The sequence below is a fragment of the Crocuta crocuta genome, unplaced genomic scaffold, assembly GCF_008692635.1.
Source record: "Crocuta crocuta isolate KB4526 unplaced genomic scaffold, BGI_CrCroc_1.0 scaffold345, whole genome shotgun sequence".
NCBI lineage: Eukaryota > Metazoa > Chordata > Mammalia > Carnivora > Hyaenidae > Crocuta > Crocuta crocuta.
In genome coordinates, this window is record NW_027527574.1 from 2,825,979 (window position 1) to 2,853,405 (window position 27,427).

Consider the following 27,427-nt stretch of genomic DNA (forward strand, 5'->3'; position numbering starts at 1 on the left):
CTCTCAAGTTCAAATAAAAGAGCTGAAAATGAATTATTAGTAGTTGTTTCTGAAATCTCTTTATCTTTTGACACAGTATTCAAAGGAAATACTAGCTGTTTGACACTGCATTTTAAATGAATGTGAAATAATGAAAGTCACTGCGTTGCTATTAACACTTATGAACGATACTCACCATGTTCTTTTAGAAGCCCCATGGAAGAGGTCATAGGTTGTAAGGGCAAGCCAAGGTTGATGACGGGGCTGGCATATGGTGAGACCAATAATCTGTTTCTAAAATGTAAAGGTAGAGATTTGAGTGATTTGTAATCTTTACTTTGTAATGCAAACACTCGAGAACAATGTTATAGTATTAGATGCTAATCATGGGAAAAAATCCACTTGTCTCCTACCAATAGAGACTATGCACGCTGTACCCTCAGCACTCTGCAGAGTTAGAAGTTGGACCCTCAGCACCCTGCAGTAGACCCTCTATAAATATTATTGAAAATATATGTTTATATGTAATTATATTGTTACATAATAAATATATAATATTTATCGAATGAAGACAAAAATAATACCAAATTTTGCTGGCTCAGAGCATGGATAACAAACAGGAACATGTGCTTTCTGAATGAAAACAAAAATCAGAAAAATGAACAAACATCATATCTATGTCTTCTCTGTTTCACAAGAGATTTTAAGTAACATGCTTTCTTATCATGACTTGGCGAGATTTAACCAAATCAGCTGATTCAAAAACTGGGTACCATGTAGAAATTTTACCAAATGTACATAAGCAAAAGGAAGAAAATAAAAATTAGCCCAAACTCACCACCCTATTATTTTAGTCGTATTTGTAAAACCTTAAATGCTTCTTCAAGGCCAGCCACTATTCTAAGTTCTGTCTGTGTCTTACTACATTTAACTCTCACAACAAGACTCTGGGGTTTTATTATTATTATACCTATTTTATTTTATTTTTTTAATTTACTTATTAAAACTCAGGTTAGTTAACATACAGTATAGTACTGGTTTTAGGAGTAGAACTCAATGAATCATCACTTGCATATAACACTCAGTGTTCTCCTTAGTGCCTATCACTCATTTAGCCTATCCCCCCCACTCACCTCCCTTTTAGCAACCTCAGTTTGTTCTCTGTATTTAAATGTTTATTATGGTTTGCTTCCCTTTATGTTTTTATCTTATTTTTTCTTCCCTTCCTCTATATTCAACAGTTGTTTCTTAAATTCCACACGAGTGACATTATATGACATTTATCTTTCTGACTGACTTCTTATGTTTAGCATGATATACTCTGGTTCCATCCACGTTGTTGAAAATAGCAAGATTCATTCTTTTTGATTGCCAAGTAATATTCCTGTGTGTGTGTGTGTGTGTGTGTGTGTGTGTGTACCACATCTTTCACAAATGAAGAAACTAAAACATTTAAGGGTTAAGTAGTATATAGTTCAAATTATCCCAGTTAAAAATGGGTGGAGCCAGGATTTGAATCCAAGTAGTGGGACCTCAAGAACTAAACTCCTTATTACTATTTTATACTAATTCCATTTGTCATAATTAACACGTGTACTATATTTCATATCTTCTCTATGTTTATTTGCACATATATGTACATGAAACCTTTAGCTCACTTTCTGTTACTTAATATCATGAATTTCTTTATTTGTAAATGTACAAAGATGGACACTGTCATTTTGACCCTTTACAAAGCATTCCATTGCATGGATTTAACATACTGATGGTTTATTTACCAATCTCCTTTTACTGGGTATTTGAGTTGCTTCTACTTTTTTGGTATTCATAAACAAAGATGAAACTCTTTGAAAATTCATATTTGTGAACCTATCCAATTCTTTTCTTATTATAAATACCTATAAATGGAATTGCTAGTTCAAATGTTATATAAATGTTATAGAAATTTTTAGAATTTTAGGGACACCTGGGCGGTTCAGTCGGTTGAGAATCCAACTTTGGCTCAGGTCATGATCTTGCAGTTCGTGAGTTCAAGCCCCACATCAAGCTGTGTGCTGACAGCTCAGAGCCTGGAGCCTGCTTCACATTCTATGTCTCCCTCTCTCTCCCCCCCTCCCCCACTCATGCTCTGTCTCTCTCACTCTCAAAAATAAACAAACATTAAAAACATTTTTTTAAAGAAATTTTTCAGATTTTAAAACATTTTGTCCATCAAAAAACTAGGGTCTCTGAGGAAAGACTCTGTGGCAGAGTTTTACATTTGTTATACAGTTGACAATCAATAGTAAATAAATGACTAATTAGTCTAACCGTCACTCATGTGGTCACATCCATGCCGTTGGCCAAAGAACTGAGGTATCACCAGTATGACAAAATCATATAGTCAAGGGAAAATATGAAAGGCTTGGGTATATAGTCAGCTTTGCAAAACCACATTTAAAATTCTAGACTTTATTTGTATGTCACCAAGAAAAGGACCAAGATACCTGATCAATCACAGTTTTCTTGTTTTCTTCTGTCTGGCTCATGGTTATATATTTAAATCTCCAAATTAGGACTATTAATTGCATTGTTCAATGATTCTCTATTAATGAAAGATTCTAACAGAAGCAGACCACAGTTCATCCACTTAAGCAAAATATTTTACAAATATTAAGGTAAAATGGCAGGGTCATTTCAACAGAAACGTGAAATGCAGTGAGGGATTCTATCATTATTTTATAATCTTCTCATCTTATTATGAAATTGATCAGAATAACCTAAATACAAATTGTCCTGTAACACATAAGAAACTCCCAATGGTCACAAAATTAGGGGAAGAGGTCTGGGCTCACGTGCCTGAATTACAGAATGCATTTACAGAAATGCAGTTGTCATTCATACCTTCAAATGCACCAAATATAAACAAAAACAACAAAAATAGCTCTAATAAATAGGTGCATAGAAAATTAATTTCCTTGATGGCAAATTAACATTTAGAATGCACTCACATTTATCATTATTGTCATAAAAAAAGTATGTTAATGTATGGTAATCTTTGAAGTTAAAATTCAAAGGTATATTGAAGAACTTCACTCCCTTAAATTTAAAAATGCAGAGGTATTCAATTTTGGTTTTGCTCTTCAAATCAAACATAGAGAAATTTGGGGAAAGGAAATCACACATTTATAAGATTGTATTTCTTTATGTATTTTCCAAGGAAATTTCTTTTGTGGAGCCAATATTTTTATGGTCTACTTAAAAATATTATGTGTCACCCTTAGAAATTAGTATTTTCCAAGGCATCTTCAGGGGAATTGTAAGTAGTTTATATACAGCTTCCCTCACAGGGGTTTATTTGTATTAAACAGAAATTTAAAAGTCTCACAAAGAGTTGGGCAATTCGTGCTAATTAGTGCTGGAACCTGTCCCTGCATTGTTAACAACTCCCTACCTGATTTCCAACTGATTCTATTGTCCTTTCTGTTGCTTATATCCTCATGGCTAAGTTTCCTTATCTTTATTATGTGGTGAACTAGAGTTCAGTAAAAATTTCACTCTAATGGCATCTTCTTTGTCTAGTTAAGCACAGGTTTTCTAACACCCTGAGTCACCATGTCCCAGAACACTTATTTGTCTTTCCTTCTGTATTCCCATCACACTTCTAACATTAATGAAATGAAGCTAACTGCAAGGTAGGAAACAAGTTACTGCCATAAGCTAGCTATAAATAAAGACAAAGCAACCCTAGTGGATTGAAGTTCAGGCTTTATGTGCCCCAGGCTGTTACTGGAAGTACATGGACTTGCTCTTAATTTCAGAGGGTGTTGATCTTCCTCATTAGGTAGGACATGTTTTCATTAAAAATGGGATGTTAGTTAGGGTGTCAAGAGACCTTGATCTTCCACCAGTTGCAGAAGAAACAATTCTTTGAGAAAGACTCAACTCTCTTGAGAAAGACATACTGAAAGATTTTCTACCTGATCAGTTATTATTAATGAGTGCTCCACTTTTCCCTAAGTCTTGATTATTCTTTCTTGAATTTTCAGTCCCATCGAAATATACAGAAAATGGTAGATTTTCAAATTAGTTCAGTTAACTTTCCTAGTTGTTAAAAGCTTACTTGAAATTCTAAACTATTTGGTTAAATTGGTCTATTAACTACTCTTTTAGCAGTTACCACTCTGCTAGACCAACCTGAGCCTTGGTTTAAATTAAGGTCAAAAGCAAATTGTTTTTTTAACTGGTAAATTCCCAGTATAATCATTTCTTTTCCTTTGCAATTAACATCTTCCCCTATCATGGATAAAACCAAACTCTCACTATTAGAGCTTTACATATATTCCACGGTTCCAAATTTGAATATCACATTACACTTATGCCAAGAAAATGTTGACTTCTGAGCATCAATCTCCTTGTGTTAAGCACAGATTGCTGGATTAATGTTGGAAGGTTCATGCTATTCTCTACAGCCAGGGCAACAGTTTCTCAAATTTTTATTATTTATAACTGTGCCAACTACCCCAAATTTCTGACAATGTTACATAATGAAATAATGTAAAACAAACCACTGAAAAATCCATTTTAACAGAGCAGCATTGATATTCTACAAATATAAATGCTCCTACAAAATGTGCTGAAGGGCCTTTAGAGGTTCTATAGCCTAAGGGCTAACAGTTATGTACACAATTGTAAAGTCACCTTGAAGATGATCATGCTATTTAGTGGAATAATTCAGAAAAGTAACTGACCCATCTCCACACACCTTTGGAAAAAGCAGAAGCAAATGCCTGTCCTAAAACTATGTTCTACAGGATCAATCTCACCTTCTGTTAGAAAAAGACTAACTTTAAATTATTAAATCAAAAAGAAAAATTATAACTTAACTCTGTTCCATAATTGCTACAGATGAGTTATTAAAATTCCAAACTTATGTAATATTATCATAAAATATGGCATTTTTCTCGAGAAAGCCACAAATTGGATTTGAGCTTATGCACTGTAAAACCCAGATGGTTTACTTAACTACTCAGACATCCTCCAGTTCAAAAGTTAATTGAACTGAAAACTAAAATTTTGATAATTAATATGCTTTAAGGGACTCAAGCAGAAGGATAAATTAGCCTCCTGCACAGGGTGTTAATAGACTTGAGAAACTACAACAATTGGTCAGGAAGTACTGGCACAGTAGAATAAAACTATACATTTTTGATACGTTAGCTAATTACACATTACCGGGCCTTCTCATGGTGCTGATGCTTTTCTCTCTCCATTTTTTTACTCACTGATTCAATATTAGTCACGATTTTACCCAGTTTAACTTGTTCTGGAAGCAAAAAAAAATAAAAAATAAAAAACCCCTTTAATTGTATACTCTTCATTGTTTTCAAGTTCTAAGTGCATTTTTTGAATTAAATTGCAAATCACAGATTTTTTAATAACAAGGGGTACAATATTTTTTCAAACAAATTACCAACACAAAGATACTCTAAAAACACATTTGAGTGTTTCTTTTTACCCCATGCTCCTTAGATGTTATGCAATTACTAAAATTTAGTACTGAAAGTATAGAGTAAATGAACTGCATATATCAGAAAGGAGATAGCTCCCCACGAACTGTCTGCAGCAGCACAGCACATACCGATGAATACCAACAGCCCAGTTTATACATTTCAGCATTATTATCATCATTATCAACATAAGACTTAGCTTTTAAGGAGAGCTTCCTATTTTAAAATAATTTAGCAATCATTAGTTAATGTAAGTAGGAATATTCATCAGCTGGATAGAGCAAGGCTGAAGTCTAGAAAAGGCAAAGTTCTGCTTTAAAAAAAATCAAGTTTTAGAGTCTAAAGAGAAATTGACATAAATATTTTAAAATGCCTATTCCTTTCTACTTTGTGTAGATAAGAGAACTAATATAGTTTGAAACATTAGAACAAAATATTAAGTCAATACCTATTAAGCACCTTCTAGCTACCAGCTCAGGTATAAGAGATATATTAAAGATACAGGGAACTTAGGAAGTGAAACCCTGTTTTAGAAATATTTACAAAGTAGTTGGTGTGTCAATACTAACAAATAGAAGAGCATAGTCAACTATATTATGTTAATTTAGATTTAAAATAACACAGAATATAAAAAATTTGGAGAAATGGAAAACAGAATGTTAAAATTTATTGACTATTTATATACCAGGGATGTTGATTAGTATTCCCCGTAAATTGTCTCACACTTAAGCCTCAGAACCACTTTTTGGCATTTTCGTTTGTTTGTGTTTTTGGTGAAGTACAGTGATTACTCTTTTTTACACGGAAGGAGAGCAGCTTACCCAAGATCTGGGAAGTTAAAAAGTACAGAGGCAGGGCTCCAACCTCTATCACTCTGTAAGTTCCTTCATCACCACAGCCCCTGTAGCTGCAGGGGGGAGCCCCCAGCTGCCTAATCAGAGAAAGAGGATCATTTCTGTCTTGCTTACTTTGGAGGGTAATGAAAGACCTCAAAACACATACTTGATGTAAAGACACACAGTAGATGGAGAAATACATTAAGAGGAAGAAGTAGGGAAGGAACTTATAAGTTTGGATCCTAAAAATAGAAACATTTAAAAATATTTGCCATATGCTAAGTGTGCTAATTCCTACATATAGGTTATCATATTTTACTCTCACAAGCACACCATAAATTAGGTTCTATTATTATCCCCATTTTACAGATGAGGTAAATGAATCAGAGAATGAGATTAACTTCCCCAAGGTTATATAGCTAACAGTAGTTAGAGTCAATAGTCAAACCCAGAGAGGCAGTCCTTGGAGCCTGCATTGTTAATCAATATGACACTCAATATGCATATTTATTTTATTTCAGGAATATCTACTGAGTGAAAATTGCTATGCTAAGTCCTAGAGAGGGGATATGTAAGGCATAACAATTAATAAACATGTTTGGCACTCTCAATGGATAGTCCGACTAACAGCAAAAATTACTGCAGAAAAGCAAAGGAGACAAAGGATAGGGAGGAAAGGTCACAAGAATGTGTGATCCAAAGATCTAAGGAGTGAATGTTACAGTGATGCTAAAGTAAGTAAGACTGTGTTACTATAATAATTAATAAAGCAAAAGATATGCCCATTTTGTTGCTTTTTAAAATTAATTTATTTTTTAATAATCTTTATACCCAAAATGGGGCTTGAACCCAAAACCCTGAGATCAAGAGTTGCATGCTCTTCTGAGTCAGCCAGGTGCCCCTATATGCCCATTTTTAATAAAATCTGTTAAAAACTTCAGGCATAATCCCTATAAATGCTAAACTACAAGTCCTCTACAGTAGCATTTAACTAAGTCATGTTAGGACTGCATCCAAAATAAAAAAATAAGTATAGTTATATCCCTTAAAAAAAGAGATTTCTAGAAAGGCAATTAAATCATATTTTAAAAATCCAACATTACTTCTAATTAGTTTAATAAGCCTTTGGATGGGGAACCAGACTTATTTTGTGACTTTGGGCAAATTATATAATCTCAGAGTTCATAACTATTCCCTTTATGTAAAATCTAGTCTCTAAACCAATTATATCAAACTCTAGAATTCAATTCTGGAAAGTAAATCATAAGTCACTTCTGGTTAGAATAATTGGTAAATAAGAGACAAACAGGGAGACTGGGAAAAGAAAATAAAGGTAAAGCAGTAAATATTCAGGGTTTTTGTAACGAAATCAAACATATGAAACATACGGCATTGGAAGTGACTTAACACTATGTACCACACTTTCCTCAGAGTTGAGATGGAATGGACCAGTCATTCACTTGGAATCAATCAGCATTTGTTTTCTTCACTTCTGACTATTTCACCTGTCTCTTCATGGACTCATTTTGCTTTGACCACCGCCAACTCTTGTGTATGCCCCACGGCTCTTTCTTTGGCTGCCTTCTAACCCTTTATTTGAATGATCTGGCCAATGCCCATGGCTAAATTTATCATCTAAATAAGTGTAGATGCCTCACAAAATCTATATATCTTTCTAGATGGCTCTCAGGTGTCAAATTTGAATAACCAACTATGTCTATACACATGTCCCAAGACATCCCCATTAAAATTTCTCTCTCACAATTAATGACACTATCATCCATCCATCTACTTGGAAGTTACTTATACTCATTCTCCCTAATCTCCTCCTACAATCATTCATTAAATCCCTTTCATCCTTTCCCAAACATAGGGCCTCAAAAACAGACCTCTGTCTTCTCTCCTTTGAACACTTATTAATACCTTCCTCCCTTGAATTCTTTCCTCAAACTACAATACCCTCCAATCCATCCTCCTTACTTTCCATAAGTAATCCTTGATTTTCAAATTATGGGATTTTAAATTATCATTGTCATTTTTTAACTTTTTAATTCATTATGAGTTTTTACTTATTTTTTAATGTTTATTATTATTATTATTTTTTCGAGAAAGAGAGAGTATGTGTGCATGTGCACACAAGCAGGGGAGGGGCAGAGAGAAGGGGGGACAGAGGATCTGAAGCAGGCTCTGTGCTGATACCAAACAATGAGATCATGGCCTTGAGCCTAAGTCGGGCACTTAACCAACTGAGCCACCCAGGCACACCTCACTGTCACTGTTTTTAAATTTAATTTCACTGTAATCAGAGAACATGATGTACAATTCTAAATTCTTTGAAGTTTATTGACTCCTACTCCATAAAACAGTGTGTAGTCAATTTTCATAATGTTCCATATTTGTCTGAAAATGTATATCCTCTCATTGTTCTATATTGATCTACTAAGTGACCTTTTTTTGTTTATTTATTTGAGAGAGAGAGAAAGAGTGTGTGTGTGTGTGTGTGTGTGTGTGTAAGCAGGGGAAGGGCAGAGAGAAAGGGAGAGAGAATCCCAAGTAGGCACCATGTTCTCAGCGCAGAGCCTGACATGGGGCACAAACTCACAAACTTTGAGGTCATGACCTGGACCGAAACCAAGAGTGGACGCTTAACTGACTGAGCCACCCAGGCACCCTCAATAAGTTAACCTTCTTAATGTAGTCATTTAAATCAATTTTTATAACTTTACTGATATGTATATGCACACACATATACAAATGTATGTATATAATTCTTTTTTATAGTTTATTTATTTTTGAAACAGAGAGAGACAGAGCATGAGTGGGGGAGGGGCAGAGAGAGAGAGAGAGGGAGGCACAGAATCTGAAACAGGTTCCAGGCTCTGAGCTGCCAGCACAGAACCGTATGCGGGACTCGAACCCATGAACGCAAGATCATGACCTAAGCCGAAGTTGGACGCTTAACCGACTGAGCCACCCAGGTGCCCTTGTATATACATAATTTATCTTTTGCTGGACCATTTGAAAGTAAGCTGTAAACAGTATGACATTCTATTGTATAGCTCCTGAGAACATTTCTTACACATTCATAATCCCCACCCAAGAATTTAACATTGATAAAATAATATTATCCAATAAATTTACTATACAAATTCCCCTAGCTGTCCGCCAGATGGCCCTTTATAGATGCTTATTTATTTCAATCCAGGATCTAAACAAGGATAATATACATCTCGTAGATCTGTCTTAACCTAGAAATACCCTGTGAATATGGTAGCCAACAGACTATGAGTACTGAGTCTTAAAATGTGGCTGGGGCGCCTGGGTGGCTTAGTCGGTTAAGCGTCCGACTTTCGCTTAGGTCATGATCTCGCGGTTCATGGGTTCGAGCCCCGCATCGGGCTCTGTGCTGACTGCCAGCTCAAAGCCTGGAGCCTATTTCGGAGTCTGTATCTCCCTCTCTCTCTGACCCTCCCTTGCTCACGCTGTCTCTCTCTCTCTCCTAGAAATAAATAAAAAATATTTAAAAAAAAATGTGGCTATTCTGAATGAAGATGTACCATATGCATAAATACACTCTGATTTTCTAAAATTTACTACAATATAATATTTCAAATTAAAATGTTATATTAATTAAATATTTAGGTAATATTTTCCTATATTGAACTAAATATATAATTTAGTTAATTATATTACTATATATAGAATATTATACTATATATAATATTATATATTATTTTATAACTCATGAAATTAATTTTACCTGTTTCTTTTTACCTTTTTCCATGTGGCCCCCCAAAATTTTTAAATTACATCTGTGGTTTGCATTTCCTTTTGACAGGACAACACAGACCTAGAACATTCCTCCTTTTTTCATCTTGAAGGCAATTTGAATTCTTCCCATTGTTTCTTTATGACTAGATTAAGTATTTTTGACTGGAATAGTACAGAAGTGGTATGGTGTCCTTCCTATTACATCACATCAAAAGGTGTTACTAAATTTGGGCATTTGATTTAGGTGGCAACTGTCAAATATTTCTATTATAAATGTACATTTTCCCCTTGTGATTAATAAATAATTTCTGGCTGATACTTTGGCTGTTCTAAAGTTCTAATTCAGGTGGCTAAAAGCAACCAATCTTAGTTAAGCTAGACCAATGGAAGTTAGTAGGAACCTAGTTTTCTGGAATTTTGAGTTTTAATAATTCAGACATAGGATACTGTAAAAGGGAGTGTTCCCCATCACAGCCTGGCAGAGATTGGACAGGACCTTTCCAGAAAACTTAATTCAGGAACTTTGTATCATGAAAATAGTTGGGCTAGAAGAATGTTAACGTCTCTTCAACACAGAGACCTAACAATACTAAGAAAGTGCTTCACACAGGTTAAATCCAGAAACCATTCATTCAAAAAATGAGATTTTAGGTTTTGTATATTGAGTGATTATAAAATGCTTTTCTCACCTTTCTCTCTTTTTAAGACCCATTGTTTAAATTATATTTAATTTCATATGAATTAGAATAAAATTTAATGTTGCAAATTTATAGCAGATTCATTACTCAAGAATGACAGATTGCAATTTACTGACATTTCACATTCTAGTGTGTGGGCTGGGTGGATGTCATATGATTTTCTACTGTTGGAATTTGTAGCACATGTGTGTTATATAGAATGCCAATTTCTCCCTAGACTGTGAACTCTTTCGTGGTCTCTTGAGGACAGGGATTGTGTTTTTAGCCAACATCCACTTATTCAATCATTAATTCAACAAATATTTACCAAATACCTTTAATGTAACAAGCAGTTTGCTAGGCACCAGGGATGCAAGACATAATGTGGGGATTATGAAAGCAATATCCTAGAGAACCCAATAATTAAATAATTAATTATACAAATAATTGAGTTAATTCCAATTGCAGTGCTAAAAAAATTCTATTTCCATTATCTCATACAGTTAAGACAAGGAATGAAATATATCCTTTCACTTTTGTAATTAGGAGGCTTAGGTGGACAGTTAAAGGGAAGGATAGAAGTGGAACCAAGATTTCACTTCTATGAAGGAATAAACTTACTGGAAATAATAAATGTAGACTCTTCTTTTAAAAGGTGTGGTTTGGGGTGCCTGGGTGGCTCAGTCGGTTAGGCATCTGACTTTGGCTCAGGTCATGATCTCATGGTTGGTGAGTTTGAGCCCTGTGTCGGGCTCTGTGCTGACAGCTCAGAGCCTGGAGCCTGCTTCGGATTCTGTGTCTCCCTCTCTCTCTGACCCTCCCCCATTCATGCGTTCTCTCTCTCTCTCTCTTTCAAAATTAAATAAACATTAATTTTTTTTAAAAAAGTATTTTGAAGAGGAGGAGAGAGATGAAATGACCATCATGGAAACATAAGTTTGAGAAAGAATGTTTTGGTGTTGATATATTTTTAAGATGAAGAGACTTTAAGATGCTTATATTATAAGAAAGGAGAAGGTGGAGACATAAAATAAAGAAATAATCTGTAATTCATAAGGTAGACTCCTGACAAGAAGGGAAGGGATAGGATAGAATTTAGCCATAAATAGAGAAAATAGATATTTTTTTCTTTTAAAGAAGGTAGATAAGGTTTTAGGTAGCTGTGACTAAGCTTCTAGAGAGTTCACCATCAAGAACTTTATTTTCTCCATGTAATAGGAGGTAAGATCATTTACTGGGAGAGGGATATAGAAGTCTGATAAGGATCTTCAAGAGAGTGGCAAAGATTTGAAATAAACAGTAAGTTTGGTGGGTAAACAAACTGACCAAGTTTAAATAAAAGGCTTTAACTTTGATTACCTCTTAATGCAGCCATCATCATCACAGCTATCACTTCAAAACAAAACCAAACAGAGGCGCCTGGGTGGCTTAGTCGGTTAAGTGTCCGACTTTCGTTTGGGTCATGATCTCGCGTTTGTGGGTTCGAGCCCTGCGTTGGGCTCTGTGCTGACTGCCAACTCAGAGTCTGTGACTCCCTCTCTCTCTGACCCTCCCCTGCTCACGCTGTCTCTCTCTCTCTCTCCTAGAAATAAATAAATAAAATATTTAAAAAAATTAAAACGAAACAAAACAAAACCTTCTCTTTGCTTTATAGGAAAATGATTAAACTGGCCATCTACAAGTAGTTTGCACTTCCTCACCCCCAGTTCCGATCCACTCCAATACAGTTTGCTCAGACACCATATCAAGGGCACAATGACTTCCACGCTATCACTCCCGCTGGACAAATCTCTGTCTACTTTTTCCTGGGTCTTCAGCAGTACACAGTGGCAACGGTAACTCTCCTGGGAAGGGAGTGCATTGACACTTTCTTCTGGTTTTGCTCCTATGAAAACCAGGCTGCTCATTTTCAATCTCCTTTGCTGACGCATCCTCTTTTATCAAAACCTCTAAAGAATGGAATGCCTTGAGCCTCTATCACAAGTCCTTTCGTGTTAATTTCACTTGTTCCTTAGGAAACTTCATCCAGGTTCTTGGACAAAAATTATGTCCATATAGTAAGGACTCTAAACTTTATTGTCTATACCATACCTGTCCTCAAAATTTCGATCATGTGTATACAACGGTCTTACATGTGAACTTGCATGTTACTAAGTATCTCAAATATATTTAACAGAACGCTTGATTTTCTCTCCCAAACTGTTCTTTCTTGTATTTCTCATGTCTGTAAATGATACTATCTTACACCTACCCATTCAAATCAGAAACTCCTTAACTATCATTAAGATATATCTCAAATTTGGCCATTTCTGTCCAATTTCCCTAATACCACAACAATTGCTGTTATAATACTGCATAGAAAACCAAACCAAAAATCAGTGAATTACAAGTTTAGATTTTTGTTGCTCATAGCTCCTCAGCTTGGCCAGAGCAACTCTAAGTCTCCTGGCTATGGGCCAGGCTAGAGACTACAGCTACCTGGGACACAGTTTTTCATGGCAGATTGAGGTATAAGAGACAAGTTAAAACACCAGTACATTTACAGCTATTGTTTGCATCATGTCTTCTTACCTTCTATTGACCAAAGTAAGCACAGGACCAAACTCAGTCAGTGGGTCATGGATGCATACTCCAACCCAAGATGGAAGAGGGAGTGAATACAAGTTGAATAATAACCCAACCTAAGCCCAACACTAGGAGTGAAAATAGGGGTGCCTGGGTGGCTCAGTTGGTTAAGCATCCAGCTTTGGCTCAGGTCATGATCTCAAGGTTCATGGGTTTGAGCCCCATGTCAGGCTCTATGCTGACAGCTTGAAGGCTAGAGCCTGCTTCAGATTCTGTCTCCTTCTCTCTCCTCCCTTCTCTTGCTCACACTCTATCCCTCTCTCAAAAAATAAACATTTAAAAAAATTTTAAAAAGAATAAGAGTGAAAAATAGCTTTCTGGTTAGTGTAGTTTGCTCTATCCTCTACTACTTCATTTTACACATAGAGCTCAACATATCTTGTGAAAATGGAATTCTGATCATAACATTTGCCTTAAAACCATTTAGTCACTTTCTACCACTCTTAAAACAAAAATCAGTTCCTTGCTATATATGACCTACAGGGCCATATATCATCTGATTCCTGGATATCTCTCTCACATGATTTCATATCACTATCCTTATCTTCTTTGCCATTACTCTACATCCACAATAGTTTCCTTTCAGAATCTTCAATGAGTCAGTTCCTGTCCCCTCTCAAGGCTCTTCCACTGCCTGGATTTCTCTTCATATTGCTGCCAGTGATGTGCTGCAGCTGGCTTATACAGCTTTCAGTGGCCGATTGTTAAATGTTTAGAAATTTTTGCAATCGAGATGTTAAACCCTTGGTAGCCTGAAATTAGCCACAGTGGGATATTTACACTGTGAAAGTCAGGGCGTGTTACATCAGGCTTTTTTTTTTTTTTTTTTTTTTTTTTCCAGAGCGCTAGTTTACTAGCACACCACTGGTCTTCTTCTTGAGATTTCACATCAAATATGAATTCCTCAGAGATGCTTTCAAGACATCTGCATCTAAATATATCTCCACAGTCTACTATATCACTCTATTTCCTTGATGGTGATCTTTGTGTTTTATGATTATCTTCCCTATTCATATGCTTTTTGCCAATCCTACCCCAGCAGGATATAAGCTCCCTTTTCACAACTAAATCATCAGTGTCAAGAAGAGTGGTTGCCATATAATAGATGCTTAATAAAGAATGAATGAATGATCGAATGAATGAATTTTTTCTAGTATGTTATTAGCTATTTATGAATAGAGATATCTTTATTCCTCCTCTAACAAATGCATAGCATTTTAATCAGAAACCCAAAAATTGTTAATTGAATAAATGAAATAATTTATTAATGCATTTATCAGGTACAGATATAATGAATTTTAGTCAGAAAGGGGATATGCTACACAAGTTGTCTGAATACTTCAGATTTCACTATATATTTTTCTACTCCATTCTCATGTAGGTATTATTGTTCACAGTATAATATCATTCAACTAATAAATGGTAATTGATTACCTCCTTCAGCCATGTGCCAAAGACCAGGGAGGTTGTAAGAAAATGGGAAAACATCATCACCACTTTCCAAAAGTTTATATTCTATTAAATACACAGTAAAGATAATCATTCATTTATTTGTTGAACAAATACCTTAAGTGCCTAGCTTAGTATTTATTAGGTACTCAATAAATGCTGAATGAAAAAAACAAAACTCTGCCAGGAACCAAGAGCAGACTGAATTAAATAAAAGAGAATATAAAGTTCTCTATGATGTCAGAAGAAGAATACTGGAAATTAATATATGTTTTGTCAGTACAATTTAATTCTACTATGAGATCTCAGTGTGCAAGACAATAATGCAAAATGCACTAAAACAACAAATACATAACTATTTTCAGAAATCTAAAAATACAATGTAAAAGTAATGAAAAAGAAGACAAAGAATATACAACTCCAATAAAGTTTAAGACAATTTACTCAAGTATAATCAATTCAATATCTACCAGGTACAAATTATTATGTTAACTGATGCCCTATTTTAGGAATCTGAATCTCACCTCTAGGTGGGTATACTGCATTACTTATTAGGATCACACAGAAAAATGGTTAAGAGAACAGAGAGACTTGAAGGGCTATAAATTTGAACTTTATCACCAGTATGACCCTCAGGAAGTTTTATCATATCTCTGAGTTCATCTTCTTCACTTGTAAAATGCATATGATAATAATAGGTTACCATGAGGACTGGATGAGTAATACATACAAAGGACTAGCACAACATCAGGTACACAGCAAATGCTCGATACAATTCATGGTGGTGATGGTTCAAATAACGTGACATTGATTATAGTCCATACAGGATATGAGGCAGACATGTAACATGTTATAAAGTGAAAGCTATATGTGCTATAAAATAAAGTGCTACCAAAATACTATATCAAGTATGTAAACTTTTAGTAATTACACAATGTATTGAAAACAAAACACAAAATCATGTGCTAAATAAATATTCCTATGCCTAAAACTTTTCTATCAAGCATTCGTTTCTCTCTTATCTAGTCATAAAATACAGCAGTACTCATTAAGCCTTTGGCAAATCAGGTAGCATACACTCTTCCCCCAAAAGGGAAGTAACGCCAGATATCCCCTAGTGAAATACCCGAATCACTACCAAGTAAATATCATAGCCAAAGGCTTAACAACATTGCCCAGAAGAAGTGTACTTATATTGATCTTCTTGGGCCACCCTTTCCTATAAAAAAATGAAACTTAAAAAACAAACAACAATAAAAACCAAAGATGTGGCTACAGTTAAATGACTCTTAAAAAATCTGAACTTTGCTCGGTCTTACTGGGCTCTGGTCCACTCGATGGAAAAATACTGGTGTATATCCCTAATCAGCCAACATTGATCTTTCCCTTACACAAAATTAAAACAGGTGTTAAGAGATAATTCTCCATGAATATTTTTACTTTTGTGTACTATCAGGGCTTTCTGGGCAACAAATTCTAGCCCCTAGGTTAAAGAATGCTTGAATGGCAAACAACCAAGTAAGTTAAAGATAGAGACTCAACAGACATTTAGAGGCACCTCCCCTGGAAACATTTATTTACATTCCAAAGACTAATAGACATAGGAACCTTCACTTCACCTCCTTCCCCCTCCCCCCATTAATTTAACATTTATAAAGAAAGCACTTGTGAGCTTTTCTTGCATTCACTCTAGCTCTCTTTTTCCCCTTTCTCTCTCTCTCTCCCTTTCCCTCTTTATCTCTCTATCGCTTCCCTCCTCCTCCTCTCTCTCCCTTCTCTTCTTTCTCCCCCCCCCCTTCAGGGAAGGAAGGGCAAATGCACTAAATGCCCCCAAATAAGCTCTAAGATTCATAACTGCAGAGTTCCGCTTTGTGGTACTAACTCCACTATACAGGAGGCAGAGGGAAACTGAGGTAAGATGTTCTGAATAATTAAGCCTGTCTCTGATACATAAATCTCATTTTTCTTACCAAGATAGGTGGATGTGGATGGATGGATGGATATAGCCAGGTAGGTAGGTAGATAGTAGGTAGGTAGGTAGATAGATGACAGACAGATAAAGATATAAAGCAACATAAGCAGGGTTGACACGCTCCTTTCCCTCACAGATGAGCCACATTGAGGGAAGTTAAAGAACGGACTTCCGGATGCACGAGTGTTCCATCTAGCTTTGTCAGGTCACAACTCATCATACCTGTTCCCCATGCTCCCTCCTCACCAGGCAGGGGAATCCATCTTTGGGTTAGGACTTCAAAAACCTTAGCACTATTCTCTTTTCACTTATAGTTGGGTACCTACTAAACTCTCTAGTACTAAACCATTCTGTTGCAATAGCTCTCAGTTTTTAAAGCAACTCACTACTAACGCTCATTCCTTCAAGGAATGCATCACCCCAGAGTATGAGATACTTAAAGTGAGCAGTGTGGGCATATGGATGAGCAAACTGCGGTGGCTGGTCCACCCCTGACCTTGGGTAAGCCACTTAGCCTCTCTAAGCTTCAGTTTCATCATTCTTAAAATTAGGGAATGATACTTATGAGTGTTATAAATTAGACTCTAATGTGCTCAATGAGTTGTAAACTATCTGCGTATAAAGCACCGCCTGTATAGGCACTCAGGAATAGGGAACTGTTGCTGCTATCATTGATGTTTATATTGTCTCTTTTGCTTTTCACAAAAACAAAGCATAAATTCCTCTGCACTTGCTTTACCTAGCAGGACTCCTGTACCACTAAGGCCATCACCAGGGGGACCCAAGGGACCTCATCTTTCTTTCTTATTGTGTCTAATCTAGAGAATACAAGAGACTTGCTAATAACCCCAAATCCCTCTGAACATATTTCCTAAAAGTGAGGCATAAAAATACTCAAACTGAGTCTCAGGGGCAAGTAAATATGTAACAGGACTTCTAGCACAGCCTCTGAATTAGATTTTGAGAACTCAAAGATCTTATTTGACCCTACCTAGAAGGTAGCAGTCATCAGGAGTAGGTGACAAATATAAAGACAAACCAATGTAAAACTAATTAAAGTCACATGTTAGGGAGAAAACTACAAGCATTTGCGGAGAAGCCTAAAATGCCAAAGCCCTTAATCATAACCATTTAGTAACCTTGACATGTCAAGGAGGGTATTCATTTATAATCTTATCCTTCACAGCAGATATTCCTGGAGTGAGAAGGGTGTAATTACTAGGTCAGGACTGCTAAACATAGAAGGAGGTAGCTTTAAGGCATTAGGGAGTGTTTGCAAATGGAGATTGCTTTATTTATTAATTTTTGAAGCATAAATCATGTTGCATCTTGCACTGGTGTTGTCATTTCTCTTGCATGCACCACACTGAATTACTGAGCAGTGCTATGCAATGTGTCTCACACACGCTGGCACTTCCATTTCATACTTCACAGTTTTAGTGTCACTTTGAGGTTTGAAATGTTTCACAGTTATTTGCTATATGTAGGTGCCAAAAAAAAAAAAAAAAGTCAGCCTATATCACTGAAAAAGATACTGCAAGAATAGAAAATGGTTAGAGTCAGATGGGAATGTTTGTCCCATTAACATTCAGAACTTTATCAAGAATCAATTTACTTTTTATCAAAATCTAATTTATGTTTTACAGATGCATGGGAACATACAATTATTTTGCTCACCACATACCCTTCTTACAAAGTTAAATATAAACTTTTATTGATATAGATAAGATTCTATAATTAGGAGGAAATTGAAAATACCATACATCTTTTGTAGCCTACAACTTGCCCATATGCTCTACCATAACAAACCCCAAATCCTCAATCCAGTCACCTGATCTAATCCAGTATAAATATTGAGCGAATTTCTATGTATTTATCTTGACACATGTTTCAGTTTAATGTGCTGAAGTCAATCTATTTAAATAAAGATGGAATGACTTATATCTGCCAAAAAAATAAATGTGTTAAGACAGATCATACGCTGAACAATATATGGATCGACATGTACAAATAATGACAGGCATTTTACTATCAATTTTTGTAAAGCACTACCACACCTGATGACTTCCTATTTCTGTCTATATACTCTTACTGATGACTCCCTTACTTTACACACACCCACATATGGCATATGACCACCCAAATACCACATGTATATTTTTATTAACATAACCTGTCTAGTTGTCAACCACAAAATTAAATAAACAAATAATAAACATGTTAAGACACAGACAAAAAAGGAAGCTTTTCACACAAGTGTCTAGAATAAGCACTTGGCAGAAATAAAGCACTAAGTAGAGATGTATCCTCTTTTTCTCCTTGTTTTTCTAACTGCAAAAGATGCCTCCTCAAGTTTAAATGTCTGGTTTGTTTCATTACAAATAGATTCTGAGAGCCTGGTAAGCATGAGAAGAAAGCAAAAAGAGAAGTAAGCAAATACAGATGGAAACTCAAATAGTGACATGTTTGGGTATGCTCTGAATACTGTTCAAAAGATTTTTTTTTCCCTCCTAGGAAGAGGAGTTTATGCCTACAATGCGGCTATCTGAAAAATTATAATTGCTAGAATGGAAGACAGTAACTTTTCCATATAGCCCTTAACAGAGAAACAGATGATGTCAGAGAAAATAATACTGACTTGTTGCCAGTACTACAAGGAGCCCAAAGGGCTATTCTAGTTTCAAATACTCCAACAAGAATCCATCCAGGGTAATCCTGAAACTGGGTACGTGGAGATAGAACTGATCTCCACAAAATGGACAATGGGCGCAAGAAAAGCCTGTTACCACAGAATGCTGTCATTGGTCTGCTTTGTGTTCTGAACTTAAACTCTAGCTTGTCAATGCCACACTAAGATTGCAAAACTGTCTGTATTTATTATATTTTACATTAGCAACTTTCCCTCTAAATGCATGAACAATTAAATGAAGAGCAGCGGCAAAAACAAAACTGAAAACATACAACTTCTTTATTATAGGATAAAAGTGAGCTACTAGAGAGCAATAATATTACACTATTTAAAAGGTTTTGATTCAATCTGATTACCTCTGTTAGCTACAGATAATGGATATTCTGACCCAGGATTTACTATTGCCCCAAAGTACTGACATTGTGTCAAACTGCCTCCTGAGATTAACAAAAAAGGGCTCACAATAAATCAATTGCAACTCGGGGCGCCTGGGTGGCTTAGTCGGTTAAGCGTCCGACTTTCGCTTAGGTCATGATCTCACGGTTCGTGGGTTCGAGCCCCGCGTCGGGCTCTGTACTGACTGCCAGCTCAGAGCCTGGAGCCTGTTTCAGAGTCTGTGACTCCCTCTCTCTCTGACCCTCCCCTGCTCACGCTATCTCTCTGTCTCCTAGAAATAAATAAAACATTAAAAAAAAATCAATTGCAACTCGTGATGAAAGTTAACACTTCCCAGTGGCATGTTTTAAACTAGTTGGGGAAAAGAAGTGGAAGAAATGGATCACAAAATACATGAAGAACTTTTTACGTATCACAATTTCCTAAAAAAGATAGGTAAGAATTGGTTTAGACAGTAGGCCAAGGCCTCGACTGTGGTCTCTAAAGAGATGGATTGGGCTGGGGAGCCTGGGTGGCTCAGTCAGTTAAGAATCTGACTTTGATGCAGGTCATGATCTCACAGTTCGTGGGTTCGAGCAGCACATCAGGCTCTGTGCTGACAGCTCGGAGCCTGGTGCCTGCTTTGGATTCTGTGTCTCCCTCTCTCTCTGCCTCTTCCCCACTTGTGCTCTGTCTCTGTCTCTCAAAAATAAATAAACATTAAAAAAAAGAGAGAGAGAGAGATGAATTGGTCCTACAGTCAATTATGTACTGTTTTACACTTTATTTAGTTATAAATATGTTGTTTCTTGTGTATCAAATTTTCTGTTAGGTGCTGTGGGGCTAACTAAAGTGATAAAATATATGGTCTGAGTCATCATCAGAATTAGAAAACACCTTATACAGAATAAGAAATAATTTTAACAATATTTAGAAAGTAATAATTCAGAGTATACTTGAGAATGTCAAAGGGAAAATGGCTACCGTTGAAGGGAAAGTCAGGCTAATGGTTAACTATTGAGTAGCTGAAGCAGTTCTGATTAAAATGTTAGTATATGAGGGGCGCCTTGGTAGCTCAGTCAGTTGAGCATCTGACTCTTGATATCCGTTTAGGTCATGATCTCGTGGCTGTGGAACCAAGCCCTGGGTTGGGATAGAGCCCTGCATTGGGACTGAGCCCCCATGTCAGGCTCCACACTCAGTGTGGGGTATTCTCTCTCTCCTTCTCTCTCTGCCCTTGTCCCACTCACACACACATGAACTCTCAAAATAAAATAAACATTTAAAATGTTAGCATATGAGTTAGCTCATAAAATCCTAACATTCTCTAAGACTCTTTCTCTATTTTACAACACTACACACTATTCCATATACTGAGAATCCCTTTCTCATGTGTAAGCACAAGAGAGGCATATTCCCAAATGCATGGTATTTATGAAGAACGTGCGAAGTTGGAGAGGTCTCCAATTTTCAAATCTTTTTTGCACACTCCTATTAGTACAAAAATTTTTAGCAGGGGTTCCAATATAAGTATAGCTGTTTATCTATAAATTACATTTACATTCTGCTTTATTAACGATGTATACTACAAACAAATAATCAGAAGACAGAAAAATATAAACAGAAACTACTTATACAATCAGGTTATCACCTTCCTCAGCCCTTGGAATAAGCACTTCCTATTACAATATCAATGGATCAGAGAGGGAATTGGCAAACCACAGCCAGGGCCAAATCCAGCCCATTACCTATTTCCATAAATAAAGTTTTATTTGAACACAACCACACCCACCTGTTTACCTACAGTCTATTGCCACTTTTGTCTTACAAAAGCAGAGTTGAGTAATTGAGACAGGCAGCATATGGGCCACAAAGCCAAAAATTTTTACTATCTGACCTTTTATTAAAAAAAAAATTGCCCTGCCCTCCCCCCTCATCAGGATTAATTTCAAAGTACCTAAGAATGGAGAGTTCTGCAGATAGAGCAATAAGACTGAGCATCTGAAATGGAGAAAAAGAAAAAGGCAGAAGTGATAAGTTGGCTAGGGAGGGCCACTAAGTTGCAAAACAGGCATAGGAGAGGAATTCCATACCAGAATAAAACTGACCACAGCATCAAAGAGTATTAACACAGAACTTAAATACTGATGAAAACAAAACATAAATCAAAGGTATAGAAGAATAGTTTATTGTTTAAAACTGGTATTTCTTATAATTCCTCAATAAAGGTAGATAACTTCTCTCTATCAGCACAACTGGTAGGCATACTTTTTATATCCATGTCGGCACTAGCCACAAAATTCAGATTAGGGGCCCACAAAATATTTAGGATATCAATGGTCAAATATTTTGGTTTAACATGAAGGATGAATAGCACAGATTCCAATTCAAATCTCTCTCTCTCTCTCTCTCTCTCTCACACACACACACACACACACACACACACACACACACAATTTTAGCACCTGCATCCTCTAGCAAATATCATAATATTCCTTTGGCTGTGAAAAGGGGTTCTCTTAAGTATGCTACTAAAGACAATTGTTGGAATACAGAGAGTTAAGGCATTCAAGTCCCCCATAATCTCCTTCCTTTCTGAAGCTTTCTTAAAGTCAATGCCAAAGATCCTAGCATTGACTTATTCTGCAATAGTAGTTTTGACTTTGCCAACTAGGAAGGACAGAAATGACAAAATAAAGATACCTGATGTGTTTTAGTATGCCACATGTCACTTAGCATGGGCCTGTGGTAATACAGCCAATAAATAATTATTGATTGATTCTTGAGAGGTTATCTGCAAAATGTGTTGTTCCATGTCATCGCTTTTATTACAGAACTGAATACACATTTAAAAAAATGTTTCAAGATGAATCAGAAAGAACACTGGACTAAGAGTCTTAGAAATTTAGTTCTAGTCACAGTTGGTGTAACAAACTAGTTTCACTGACTTGAGGCAGTCACCTAATCTCTTTTGTTTCTTGTCAGCATAATGATGGGTTAGAGCAGCTGACAACTAGTGCTGTAATATTTAGCTCTATAAAACCTGTGACAAGATCACATTTAAAGCTACAGCAAATCATTTTAAACCATGTTATTCAGGTCAGGTGTTAGAAAATGGCAGCTACAGGGCTGAATCCAGACGTATTCCAGCCAGGGTAGGGGGTGCAGGGAGAGGTTTCAGTGTTCAAGATGTTCAATCAGTGTGTGTCCAGATGGGTGTGCTTTCTCTGGCTTGCCATAGATGCCTTTCCTCCCACTGATTACACTGGCTATTTCATAGTTACCTGCTGATCTTAGAAGGGCATTTAAGTTTGTAACCCATGATTTAAAGAATTTATAATTCTGTTCTTATTTCAATACCTAGGGTGATTTTCCTGTACATAAAAAACAAAAGTACTGTTGTTACTAAATAGAACTTTAGAGCACATAATGAGAAGTTACTAAGCTTCTACCAATATCCTTGAATTCTTCTTCATTTAGAAGGCAATGTAGAGTGCAGTGACAAAAAAAAACACTGAATTTTAGATACAAAAAAACTTGGTTAGGGCTCTTCTGTTTACCACTAATAAGACCTTTGACATTGGGTGGCAATTCACTGGGGCTCTCTGGACCTCTGCTTTCTTATTGGTAAAATGGAGGTGGGGTGGTTAGACTAAATTGTGTCTGATGTACATTTTAACTCAGCAATTCTGCAATTCTATGAACAGCAAATTTCATTGTTTTGGCCTTATTTCCTAGAACTTTTGGGAAACTACAGGCCTTTAGAAATAAACAGATTTATCTAAGCTAAGAAAAGATCCAGGAACACTCCAGTCTGATAAAATAAAAATGCAACAATAGATGAAAAGGAGGAGTCATTTCCTGCAATGAGACGATGAATTAAAAATACTGCATTGTAGTCCCTGCTGTGCCATTTATTTGTGACTTAGCTTCTTATTTAAACACACTGACCCTCAAACTCCTTATTTGCCCAAAAGAGGGAATGATAGAGCTTTGAAACTACAAATATATGTGTGTAGAATTTATAGAAGTTACAGTAGACATATATTATTGGCAAGATAATTGTCTTCAGTTTGTAAGGGTTAGAAGAGGCAATCTGCCATGGGTCCTAAGCTCACTGATACTGGGTGCCGAGAAGGCCAGGTTCTGGCCATTTTTTGCTCTTTACTCAGACTGTTTCTCAGGGCTGTGTCTGCAGCAAGCCAACCTTGAGGAGTGAGGTAATGCCTCTCCCAAGACAGAGAGCATGCTTTCTCTAAAAGCCATAGATTCCCCAAAGCTCACATCTCTCAGCTGTAACACAAACCCACCATGTGAATGGCAGCCATCCATGTGGCTGAGACGGGACTTGGGGGGAAGGGGAAGTGACATGGACATGAAGCTCAGCTTGCATGCTGTAACATGAGTAATGAAGTCCTTGTCTCTCTCTGACAGGTCCGGATTCTGTCTTCTGCCTGTATGCGTGAAACCATATCAGGCTAACTTTTTAGCTTATGAATAGGGAGAAATCCCAGACCTTTCAGAGACCCTATGAAGATGCTTAAAAATCCATGATTGCTGTATGAACATTGAAATAAAATATTTCATATACATTTCACTTTCTTTTCTTAATATAAATCTAAGATAAGTTTATTGCCTATTTTTAGGAATAGAGTTCTATATTTTAGTCTAGAACCAGGATGAGAATTTGTGTGGTATTTGTGATCTTCTTTCTTCCTGATTCTCACAAATTGTCATCTGTTAGGTAATTTACTACACTACCATCAACAACCCATCCTGCCAACCATTCAACATGAGTGATGACAAATGCCAGCACCTTACCTCTTTCTTCTTTCCTCGTTCAGAATTTTTTCTGCACTCAAAAGCTGAGATCCTCTAGCCTCACGACTAAGGTTCTGATCCTCAGCTAATCCCAGATCTGCCATGCTAATTACAAAGTAGTTATTGTAAGGTTATCTAGCACCAAGACCCGAAATATATTCTCTTTGTGGAAACTTTACAAATGATACTTCTGTGCCTTAATTGCACTTGAAATTGTTACAGAAAATAGGTATAGCTGAAAAGACCGTAAAAGTGCTTAGGATTGTAGACAGGAACTTGGAGATTTAAGTGCCACCTCTGCTATATTTTGTCAGAATGTAAATATAATTGCAGGTGCTTAGAAAAAAAAAAGACAAGTATACCAATAAAAATCTTACATGCTGAACGCCAGGAAAGCAATAACACTTCTATTATAAGCCATTTTATGTGATAATTGCCTTTTGAGAAATAGGGGTAGGGATATTATCACTAACAAAAAGGCTTTAAAGAAATGCAAATTCCTGATTAGGATCATTTTCAAGTGAGGTAAACAGCTATTTGTAAATGATTATTTCCTTCTTTGTTTTCTCACCAGCTCTTAGCTTTCCTCACATTTTATACCATTACTTGTTTTAGGTAAAATATTTCAAACACCTTGACATACTTTCTCACCTTGCGTTAGAAGTCCTATTTTTTCTGTGCCTAAAACTAAGTCTACGTGAAAGGACAGAGGATGTTCGCCAAACCATGATATGCTGTTTGTCCTCAAATGGATTTGGCACTCTTCTTGTTGTTTATCTACATAGACTTGCCAATGGCATTAAACCACCAGACAGAACAGGACTCTGACTCATTTGCGGCCAATCACGAGCCTCGAGGCTGTAAAGCTGACCAGTTTTGTGACTGGTTGCAGATGCAGAAACCAAGGTGAAACAGAGGATGGAACCTGGCCCCACTCCTAATTAAGACACTTCTGCTAAAAACCCTATTTCCCAGTACACTTGATGCCAACAACATTTGTCACAGTTGCTCCCTGGCAGTTTATTAAGTAGTTAATGTTTTATTAACTCTTTAAAACCACATGATACATGAAACTCTAAAACTTAGATGATACACTTGGGCACCAACATAGCTTGGCACCAACGTAGCTCGAACACATTTACATAAAACTAGAACACTAGTTTTCAAATAACTGCCAGGTAAATGTATCATACTAAGCTTGAGATTCCCTACCAAGTGTAATGTTTGAGTGTGATCTGTTGACTGAGGCCAATTACAGGAGGAGAGGGAACACAGGCAACCCCCTCAGATTTCCAAGAAATTTTTTTTTGCAAAAGCGCTTTGTAACTGCTGTGTAATGATAAATAGCCATCGGCTCTTTTGTACCAGCATATAGGTTCTTTTCCTATGTTAGTTTTTTAATGAGCCTTTAATAATGTGCCTGGTATTTTATAGTTTATGTTTTCACATAGAAATCTTTTTTTAAGGTCTTTTTAAAATTTATTTCTGGGAGAGAGAGAGAGAGAGAAAAAAAACAGCGTGAGCAGGGGATGGTCAGAGAGAGAGGGAGTCACAGGCTCTGAAACAGGCTCCAGGCTCTGAGCTGGCAGTCAGCACAGAGCCCGACGTGGGGCTCGAACCCACAAACCGCGAGATCATGACCTAAGCGAAAGTCGGACGCTTAACCGACTAAGCCACCCAGGTGCCCCTCACATAGAAATCTTATTTGGTCCTCACAGCAATCTAGTCAACAGGTATTTTTATCATTCCCATCTAACAAAAATAGAAAAATGAAGATGCAAATGTGTTAATTAATTTCGCCGAGTTCATACAGCAAGAAAACCAGACCTTGATTTTTTTGTTTTCTTTCTGAAACTCAGATTCTTTCTCAAGCAGATGCAGATTAGACGACCATTATCATCCATGTACAGACCATCATTCTGGACTATGTTCAGAGTATGGAAGTGCCACGGCAAAGTCTTCTTGTCCCACCCTCTCAGGCCACTGAAGCTGCTCCTTTAAGCAGTGCAAATGTTTCCTCATGGACAGGATGTTCATATCAGGCTACAAACACAGGAACAAATCTAGGAAGATGTGAAATTCCCTTTAGGTGTTAAGAGAATAGAATTTGGAGGCCAACCACCAAAAGAGTAGAGCCTCTAGTTACAGTGACCATCAAGACTCGAAAAACATTCCTTTGTCAAGGAGGAAGAGAGACCCAAATCTGTAGATCTGGATGATTCAAATGTCGGTAGGAAATAAGTGATTAGAAAAAGTGTGAACTCGTTTGATTTTACTGCTGATGCCATAAAACCTAAAACTTTTTCCAAATGTAATTATGCCTATAAGTAAATGAAGTCAGACACAAAAGGCAGTTTTGAGCAAACTGGGGTTTCAGCTATTGTGATTTTTCCCTTTAAACAAGGCAGAGGCACTATGCACAAATTATAATTAGCCTTCATATTTTCTAACTACTCAAACATAATGATTTTACCTAAGAAACTGTCTAGGAACATCTAGAACATCTTTATAGCCATTTTGAGCAGTTCATTACTATTGGCGCAGCCAAGTAATCATGCCTTCACCTATTTTACAGAGACAGTCAATCCTTCCCCATATCTGGCTGCTCCTCCCACTCAAGGACTCCGTCCGTGCTTTCATTGATGAATGTGGTATTGTTAGAGAGAATTTTCTAGGTAGATATAGAAACAGTCACCATTTTCACAATAAAAAGAGAGAGAAAGAAAAAAGCAACTGCCAAAGCT

General features: G+C 36.5%; 1 protein-coding gene across 3 annotated transcripts in view; it reads right to left on the minus strand.

The window, feature by feature from the left end:
* Positions 1-27,427, minus strand: part of IQCM (IQ motif containing M) — a 503,262-nt gene that overhangs the window by 380,772 nt on the left and 95,063 nt on the right. For all 3 annotated transcript variants that reach the window (XR_013336742.1, XM_077770736.1, XM_077770746.1), the window contains exons 5-6: positions 5,194-5,284; positions 176-273 (exon numbers count right to left, since the gene is read on the minus strand). Coding sequence is in view for 2 of the 3 variants with exons in the window: in XM_077770736.1 (XP_077626862.1) it covers positions 176-273; positions 5,194-5,284 (189 nt within the window). In the remaining variant the exon portion in view is untranslated. The remainder of the gene's footprint in view (positions 1-175; positions 274-5,193; positions 5,285-27,427) is intronic.